Source organism: Oryza glaberrima, chromosome 5 (assembly GCF_000147395.1).
Source record: "Oryza glaberrima chromosome 5, OglaRS2, whole genome shotgun sequence".
Lineage (NCBI taxonomy): Eukaryota > Viridiplantae > Streptophyta > Magnoliopsida > Poales > Poaceae > Oryza > Oryza glaberrima.
Genome location: NC_068330.1, coordinates 14,485,312 through 14,494,815, shown reverse-complemented (window position 1 = coordinate 14,494,815; position 9,504 = coordinate 14,485,312). Strand labels below are relative to the sequence as shown.

Below are 9,504 nucleotides of genomic sequence, written 5' to 3'. Positions count from 1 at the left end.
CTAACCTTACATACCCCCCAGCACATTCAAGAAGGGCAATTAATAGAGCACAGTATATTCAGTACTACCCCTCCTTATCCAGTCCTCCACGTCAACAAAAGAAAGAAAAAAAAGCTCCCTTGTGGAATATCCGGGGTCCCCAGGGGGCTATCCGCGAAAAAGGCCAAGCGCACCGCGACGCACGCCACGGACGCGGGGCGAATGTTGCTGTGCAAGCGACGGCCCCCCGCCATGGCTGACTCCCCCCCCAGGCCTCTTCCTCCTCCTCCTTTATAAGCTCTCGCGCTCGCGCTGGAGCTTTCACCACGCTCGCTCCATCGATTCCTTGTTCTAGTGTTTCTATTTTTTATTTTTGACTCAAGTTTCTAGCGTTTCTTGATCTGCTGCTCTGCTTGGTTGCGTTTCTTGATTTGGTTGGGATTGGTTGTTCTTGGGCTTATCCTGTGTAGCCCGTTTCTTGGATTCAAAGCTCAGCTCAGGTGGGAAGGAAGACAAAGATCCCACCTGGTGAAAACGTACGGCGCAGCCGCAGATCGATTAATTTTCGCGGAAGCGTCCCCGGCCATGGTTGCTGCCCTCAGGCCGCAGGTGCTGATCTCTTCTTCAAGATAGGAAGCGAAACAGAGCAGAGCCTGCTCGTGGAAGGAGAAGCTGAGTTTGGCTCTGCAGCTGAGACTATCCATCTGCGACGAGGAGGAAGAAGGAGCTAGCGAGGATGCGGCACATCTCGTCGCTGCTGCAGGGGCTGGCGCGCTCGCTGTCGGTGGGGAAGGAGAGGAAGGGCGGCGACGGCGACGACGGGAAGGCGGCGGCGGCGACGGCGACGGCGGTGCTGAGGACGTCGGGGACGCTGTGGGGCGAGGGCTCCGAGACGTTCGCCGCCGTCTGCTCCCGCCGCGGCGAGAAGGGCATCAACCAGGACTGCTCCATCGTCTGCGAGGTCAGTCAGATTCTGCTCTCCTCTGCTTCTTGTTCTTGCTACTTTGCTCTCTCTCTGATCTGCTTGTGAAACAATGATATGATCACAATTATTGGTGGCATATTAGCACGTAGTAACTAGTAACAACAATACAAATGGCACATGAGAGAATTCCAACATGTTAAGAAAAAGAAAGAAATTATTTCTTTGGTTCATATTTACAGCTGATTTACTACTTGTCGTCTCAAATATGGTTCGATTCAACTGTTGTTTCTTTTCACCGACCATGTTTTTCTTATGGTGAGATTTTGTCCATGGTGTCATGATTCATTGTTCTCATCTATGTGCTCTAAAAAAAATCTTCTTTTTCTTTTTCTCAAAAAATAAAAAAAAAAAAGCGGAGAATACTACTGTGGTAGGACTAGCTCTTCTCATTTCTGACCACACAAGAAAGCAAACAAACTTCCTGTTCTTATGTACTTTCTATTGACTTCTCTCTCGATTGTTCACCTAATCTTGTGTTTTAGTTCGCTTTGTTCTCTTCATGACAATTAACACTATTTTTATTATTAGTCCATTAACTAACTAGACCAGTGATTGATTAACGACTGGGTCAATTTCAGGTTCAGTTAATACATAGTTTTTGAGGCATGTTGTTTTACCAAGTTCTTGGATCTGGTGTTTGTTTTTGGCTTCTAGGGGTTTTCTGATCTGTGCCAAAAGGGTCACTGATTACGTGTCATTTATTTGCTGAAGAAACAAGGTGCTTTGGGTTCTTTGGTATATCTCACCTTTTTCAGTTTGTTGGTGTCTGGGATTCTAAAGCTGCTTTTGGTTAGTTAAACTCTGTGGCTAAGGTGGATGCATGGAAAGTAGATCACATCAACACATTCTTGAGAGTTCTTCCTAGATATGATTTTTGGATATAATAGTTTGTTATCATCATAAAAAGGAGAGAGAAGAGAGAGAAGGGCCTTCAATTAGAGGATATGTTTTTCTTTTCTTAATATTTACAGCAGTCATTATGTAATGTTCACAAGCCTTTCTTTTTTCTTTATAATATTGTAAACCAGTAAGAGGTATCATAGAATAAACAGCACTGGACAAATTTGGAAGGACAGGCTGCAATTAGAAAAAATGATCGCTCTTTTCTATTTTATTTATTTATTTATTTTGCAACCAAAGGAGTAAGGACAACCATGACCTACCAGCTCTCAAAAGCTGGCTTGGTTCAGTTGGTTCACCATGATGTCACAATGGAATCTTTAATTTTTTGCATTAACATGCATGATTGTACCCTAGAACGTTAAACAAATAGTCAGAGCAGAACCACACACGTAATGTCAAAACACCGCAAAACAAAAACGAAAAAAAAAATCAACAAGAACAATGTACAATTTGATCATATTGGCTTCGTACTATTCCATCCATTTCTTATTACAAGACGTTTTATTTTTTTTCCTAAAGCTAGTAACATTTATAATATCAAATTAGTCTCATTATAACAGCATTTAATATATTTTGATAATATGCTAGTTTTGTGTCAAAAATATTTTTTAAAAAATTGGTTAAATTTTTAAAAGTTTAACTAGAAACAAATGAAAAGGACTTGTACTATGATAGAGGGAGTACAAAATTTGACAAAAAAAACAAGTAAATATTAGATTTTTTAGCTGAATTCTGAACCAAAGCAAATTTGTCTTGTGTGTGGTCAGGGATTCGGGTGCGAGGAGGGGAGCGTGTTGTGCGGCATCTTCGACGGGCACGGGCAGTGGGGCCACTACGTGGCGAAGGCGGTGAGGGAGTCGCTGCCGCCGGCGCTGCTCCGGCGGTGGCGGGAGGCCGTGACGCTGGCGTCGCTCATCGACGGCGGCGAGAAGCGGCTCTGCGAGTGCCGGCCCGACCTGTGGCGCCAGTCCTACCTGGCCGCCTGCGCCGCCGTCGACGCCGAGCTCCGCGCCAGCCGCCGCCTCGACGCCGTCCACAGCGGCTGCACCGCGCTGTCCCTCGTCAAGCACGGCGACCTCCTCGTCGTCGCCAACGTCGGCGACTCGCGCGCCGTCCTGGCCACCGCCTCCCCCGACGACGGTGGCGGCGCCCGCCTCGCCGCCGTGCAGCTCACCGTCGACTTCAAGCCCAACCTGCCCCGTAAGTTCGCCGTCAAACACTCACGGAGACATCTCCCAGTCGTTTACATGTCATAAAAAAATTAAAACGATAAATTAATATATAATAGATTACTCCATAAACTGTAAAAAAAATGTTTTTCTACAACTTGTATAAGTTATTTATTTTAAAGACAACTTGTATAAGTTAAACTTGAATGGAGTCATTTATCACAAATTAAGCTATGTTATTGTTTTCTAAAACCTTTTTATAACCATTTACATGACATAAACAACGAGAGGATGTCTCTCTGGAGTTTAGGATAATTTCTCTGCTTAATATAAGAGTATGTCCTACCGCTATTGCTGATGTTTGCATTGCGTGGATGCAGAGGAGAGGGAGAGGATCATGGAGTGCAACGGGAGGGTGCAGTGCCTCGCCGACGAGCCCGGGGTGCACCGGGTGTGGCGGCCGGACAGGGAGGGCCCAGGCCTCGCCATGTCGCGCGCCTTCGGCGACTACTGCGTCAAGGATTACGGCGTCATCTCGGCGCCGGAGGTGACGCACCGCCGGATCACCGCCCAGGACCACTTCGTCATCCTCGCCACCGACGGGGTAAACAAACAAACAAAATACATATACTTATCATCTCTATTTTTTTTTAATATATGACATCCTTAATTCTTATTAAAAAAATTTAAGTAAATATCTTGTTTTGTTGTGACTTGATTTATCGAATTTTAAGCAATATTAATATTTTTAAGATTTGCATATATTCTTTTAAATAAGACGAATAATCAAATGTTGCAAAAGAAAATCATCAATGTTATATATTAAGAAATGGAGAGAGTACAGAATAAAATTCATTCCATTTCTTTAGGACAAACATCTCAACTTGTTCGTCTTCGTCTGCGCGGCAGGTGTGGGACGTGGTGTCGAACGAGGAGGCGGTGCAGATCGTGGCGTCGGCGCCGGAGAGGGAGAAGGCGGCGAAGCGGCTCGTCGAGTTCGCCGTCCGGGCATGGAGGCGCAAGCGCCGGGGCATCGCCGTCGACGACTGCTCGGCGATCTGCCTCTTCTTCCACTCGCCGCCGTCCTAAACAACACACACGCTGACACGCACGCAGCCAACAAAAACCGCACACGCCGACGACAATGTCACCGTCGTCGTTGAGAGGCGCCACAAAAAGGAAAAAAAAAAACGCAGATTGTTACATGCCAGAAGAACAATGCAATTTGCCGCCATGATTGGGACGGTGCACGATTGACCTGACCTGCCGGTGATGAGCTCTGCTGCTGCTAGTGGATGACCGGGAAAAATCCAATCCTCCGGCTTTCACACCACCGTCATTGTCAAAAAGTTGTCCGAGATTCAATTCAACAGCAGCCACAAGAAAAAGGCAGGGAAAAAAAAGATGCATTTTGTCCTCTCTTTTTTTTCTGCATGTATCATATGGCTCCAGAATTTCTGTGGTGGTGGTGGTGGTGACAAAACAGTCACTGTTATTGTTGTGGTACATCAATCATTCAACTCTCCCATGAAGAGGGTCATGAATCACAATCTTCCTCTGAAAGTCTGAACACTATGTGGCCCGAAAAATCGGAATTTTGGTAGTATTATGCACTGAAGCATCAGGGATTATTTAGCAGAATTGTGAGGAACACCACCAACCGTCAGATTTGAGCGACAGCGAAGCGGATGGAAGTTCGATCCATGGTGGCTGTGGGAGTCGACGGAGTCGTCTTCGTGGAGCTAGCTAGCTCGCTAGCTACCCGCCATAGCGGCTTTTTAGTGATTCTGGAGGCTCCTCTTCCATGATGCCGGCTCCGGTAGTGGCCAAGTATTCCCTTATTGTGGTTGTCCGGTCACCCAGATAGGTGTGGTCTAGGAAGTTGCTGTATGCTGGTTCTCCAAGATTTTTCGCAGCGAGGACACTGCAAATTAAGCAATCAGTATCGTGAAAGGCGACTCTAATAGCAGAATGGCCAAGATTCAACATGCCTAACAAAGTAATGGCTGATAATGACATTTCAATAGAAAATGTGCTGCTAATGGATAGTTCAAAGCAATGATTTCCCTTTGCTTCAGAAATGCATCTCACTTTGAGATGACCCAAAGCAATAGCATTTTGGTTAGAAATGCATCTTGCTTTGACATGCCATCGATGGGCTGTACCCACTGGAATAAAAAAATAAAATGCCTAACCAGTGGAGTTAATCAGTTGATAGGTGTTCAGTGGTTTCAATTAGAACAAGATACATTTTATGATGTTAATCATAGGCCAATTTAAGTTACTAAAAAAACAACTCTGCAGACTGCACATAAGATGTTAGAACAGAAAGCACTCACCAATGTCTAAGATAAGCACGACAGGGTAAAATATCATCTCTCCATATTCTATCAATGTTGTATCGGCCATAGCGCTGATAATATATTTCCTTGCTTCCTACAGAAAGAATCATGTAGTATGGAATTAGACACAAAATTATAATTCTGAGCTGTCTACTGCAATCCCTGAAAGTAAATACCTTACACCTGCCTAAGAATGCATTAATTTGACATGGACGTGTAAGGGAAGCATCCAAACTAACACAATAAATCTAATATCTGACAAAGGAAAATCAACTAAATGTCCCAGTATTCACAGTTTAAAAAAAAGCACACATAACAACAATCTTATAGAATCTGATAGGATGTCAGATGAAGTCAAGAACAGATTAGTCTTTACTCAAAACACGAACAATTTATATCCTGTAATAGACCTAACACTGTAACCAAATTATGAAGCCTCATCAACATACGAAACAAGAGTAACACTAACTGTCCAGAATTGTCATAACACAGATATCCATACCAGTATAGTCAATGGCAAGATATTAAAATGAAATGTACAACTGATGAGAAAATCTGGTTGTGATATAGATTCAACCTTTGCATCTCACTTGGAAATATTCTTCATCGCTATAGCGTGCACAGACAACCTGAATCAAAGCAGAAAAAATAATTCCATTGCAGGGGGCAGCAGCTGAACAAAACAAGACACTACAGCTAGAATTGCAGTAACAGAATATAAGCCCTTACTGCTGGATTTGCATAAGGCACCCCATCCAGTCCTTCTGGAACAACCTGACAGCATATTAGAGATAAAGAAAAATTAACTGCAAATAATCATAAAAGACAGCCTAAATTAGAGACCAGGACTTAAAAAATCTAAGCTCCAAACAGCTTGAGGTTTCCAATGAAGAAACTGAAAATCTAACTAAATAGGTTAGCATCCAATGAATTATTTGGCACCTACCGCAAGAAACCTAAACTCATGCTCCCTCTCGATGAATGCTGGGACCTGAAAATATCACTTTTCAATCCTTCCTCAGCAAAAATAGGTTCAAAAAAGCTCCATTCCTTTGCCTTAACAGATGTGAAGCATTATCACAGGGTATAAACCACAATACCTCATCCTCCTTTATTTCAAACACAGTGACAACGATCAGTTCACCCTCACATGGCTCCACACTTAAGCTTGAGAACTCCTACAAGTCAGTCCGGTGCTCCAGTGAAAATGAGAGATTTATCATAAATCCAAGAAGCAAATGCAGATTCCTAACAAAAGCACTTACTAGACTACACAACTTCAATCAAACAAATCAATCACAGAATTTTTTTTTTTCATAGCTTAAAAAAGCACTCTGCTTCCATTCGTTCACTGGCCATAATGAGCAAAAGCAAACAATCCCCAAATGCATATTGCAGAAAAGCTCACTCAAGCAGAAACTAAATTTTATCATGCTTGTAAAATGCAACCTTATAGCCTAGGTAGTAGTTTCCCCCACTTTTGATGTCACGCCAAACTATAATTCCATTCCAAATTGAGAAACATGTGATTCGATAGTTTCATTTCATATGGTAATCAACTTGTAGCTCCATTTCTTTTGCTTCTTTTTAGCATCTACAGTCTGCAGCGCACACTCTAACAGTAGCAACTGAGTCCCTGACCTTGGTGGCCTCGATGGCGATGCCGCGCTCGAAGAAGATCGGGGCGGAGTGGGCGAAGACGCGGCGGAACCCGCGCAGCGCCGCCACCCGGAACCCCTCCAGCTCCGGGAACGTGCTCCTCGCGCTCCGCTCTGCGACTCCGGAAGGGGGTTCAGGGGAATCCAGCGTTGGGCGGCGGCGGCGGCGGCGGAGGTGAGGTGCTCACCGGAGAGGAGGGAGCCGAAGCCGACGACGGATACGCGGCCGCCGCCGCGAGGGGCGGTGACCGCGGCGAAGTCGTCGACCGAGTTCATCTCGGGGAAGGAGCCTCCGCTACCTGTGGCGGCCGCGGAGGGGGAGGAAGCCATGAGGGGAAGGCGGCGGTGGGTGGGCTCCGGCGATCGCCGGAGGTGGAGGCGGGGAGCCGAGAGGGGCCGCGTGGGGAGGTGGCTGAGGCGATCCGGGCCGTTGGATTTTGATCGGACGGCTCCGGGTGGCCCAGGGCGGAGCGTGCAGGCGGATGCGGCGACGCCACGCATTATTCTGTTTTGATGACTATGCTGGAAATGTTGGATATGCTCCTCCATATACCAGTTCAGACTTCAGAGACGAAAAATAGTACTCTGTATATATAATTTGTATTAGTTAAAAATAGAATCTTTATCGGTATTTTTATTTTTTTTCTTCAGTCACTTTACTCGATTATATTAAATATTGTTTGTAATCGACCGACGACCATCTCTCTCTATCTATAAGTGTGCCTCTAATCCATTTATTCTTGTCCTCTAATATTACTACTCACCGTTGCTCGACGCTCCTCTCACTGGTGGAGAAACCCTTTGTAGTCCCGGTTCGTAACCTCCCTTTAGTCCCGGTTTTCAAACCGGGACTACCAATCCGGGACTAAATATCGCTATCTTTAGTCCTGGGTGAAATAACCGGGTGAAATGACTTTTTTTTTCATAGCCCTGTTTATATATGTTTCAATACATATATATGCATATATAATATATGCATATATATATATATATTATATTATATTTATATATGTTTCAATACATATGTACATGCATAATATATGTATTTATACATATATATGTTATGCAAATGCATATATATAATATATATATATATGACCAAAATATATTTACATTATAGAAAATGTGTACACATGCATATAGAAACATATGTAGTCATGTATTAATTACAATCCATTATATGTCCTAGCTAGCTACGATTTCGACGTAGTAGTAGTCGCTAACTTAGAAGCTAAGGACTTATGAATTGTGTTTCCGTCGTAGTAGAATTCACCCTTGGGATCAAGGATTTGTTCGTTGATGAATCCCATGAGTTATTCTTGAGCTGCCGCGATAAATTCCTTGTGTGTGGTCAGGTTATCCCTCATGCGAATAAACTATATGAATGTATGAAATTGATTAGTAATTAAACAAGAAATCGATACGTAATGAAATTTTGAATTTATTTGTACGTACATCGAGCTCTCTTGTGGTGATGATTTGGTCTGCAAGGTAGTGGCAATACTCGCACACGTAGTAGCCGCACAAGTTAGTTCCCTGCTTTTGCTTTGCGCACTACAAATAAATGACAAATGACGAGAGATCTAATTAATATACACTTGTATGTATTTGAATCGGAGAAATATAAATGTAGAGCATGTGTACTCATAGGAAATTTGAACTTCCGCCTAAGTCTTTCTCTCCAGTTGCCGCGGACCAAATGACGGAACCGATACCAAGCCCTACATGGAGTTTAAAGCTATGATTCGTAGTAGCAATTAACATAACAAGATTTTCTTAATTAACAGAGGAACTTATGACAGTACCTGTCTATAAGTTCAAAAACCTTGTCAAACGTAGACTCTTTTTTATCCATTGAGTCATATACGTTGACGGTGCAGGCCGACAGGTCGAAGAGTAAAAGAACCCAGTGGAATCTGCAATGTGCGTGGGATGCATTACATATGAAACACTTAGCAAGTTCGTACGGGAATGAAATTTGGTATAGGAAGACAGTAAAATTAAACTAACTCTGTGTTGTACGGCAACAGTATGAACGTCTTGTAATGCTGCGCCTTCAGGAGATGGACGAGATTGTCCTCTGTGGCTTGCGGATATTGGTCGAGCATTGCGACGTTTACTTTCCGAGGGTCGATGAATCCAGTATCGAAAACCCCCCGCCGTCGGGCCCTTTGAATCTCCATTCTACAACGATAAAAGGGAGTATATTATTTTCTATAGTCTACTTATATACAAGGACCTAATTAATTAAAGGAGATGTAGTAAGAAATCTAACTTAACGATATACTTACAAAATCCAGCAACTCATAATAGAGACGTCGAGGGCGTCCAGCTGGTATAGTTCGTAGATTCCCTTGAAATTGATCCAGAGAATGTCATCTCCTTGCAAGAAGTCCGTGTCTCTGATCCTCGCTCCGATCATCTCCCTACCGGTGGCGCTCATCTCCATGTACAGCTGATGGAACTTG

General features: G+C 43.8%; 2 protein-coding genes across 3 annotated transcripts; one reads left to right on the top strand and one right to left on the bottom strand.

Annotated features, from left to right (window-relative positions):
- Nucleotides 1-203: 203 nt before the first annotated feature.
- On the top strand, nucleotides 204-4,599 carry LOC127773328 (probable protein phosphatase 2C 48). Of its 2 annotated transcripts, none has more exons than XM_052299386.1 (4): nucleotides 204-940; nucleotides 2,635-3,067; nucleotides 3,417-3,640; nucleotides 3,906-4,599. In XM_052299386.1, exons 1-4 carry the CDS (start codon nucleotides 716-718, stop codon nucleotides 4,197-4,199), a joined length of 1,176 nt encoding a protein of 391 aa, XP_052155346.1. In that variant the 5' UTR covers nucleotides 204-715; the 3' UTR covers nucleotides 4,200-4,599. The 2 variants fall into 2 exon arrangements, with proteins under 2 accessions (XP_052155346.1, XP_052155347.1); XM_052299387.1 differs by having other exon boundaries at nucleotides 212-940; nucleotides 3,946-4,599.
- Nucleotides 4,453-7,585, bottom strand: LOC127773329 (uncharacterized). The gene is made up of 8 exons (XM_052299388.1): nucleotides 7,225-7,585; nucleotides 7,020-7,150; nucleotides 6,479-6,556; nucleotides 6,325-6,369; nucleotides 6,108-6,152; nucleotides 5,956-6,007; nucleotides 5,376-5,472; nucleotides 4,453-4,960 (listed from the first exon to the last, which is right to left on the bottom strand). The coding sequence occupies exons 1-8, from the start codon at nucleotides 7,583-7,585 to the stop codon at nucleotides 4,795-4,797; spliced, it is 975 nt and encodes a 324-aa protein (XP_052155348.1). The 3' UTR covers nucleotides 4,453-4,794.
- Nucleotides 7,586-9,504: the final 1,919 nt, after the last annotated feature.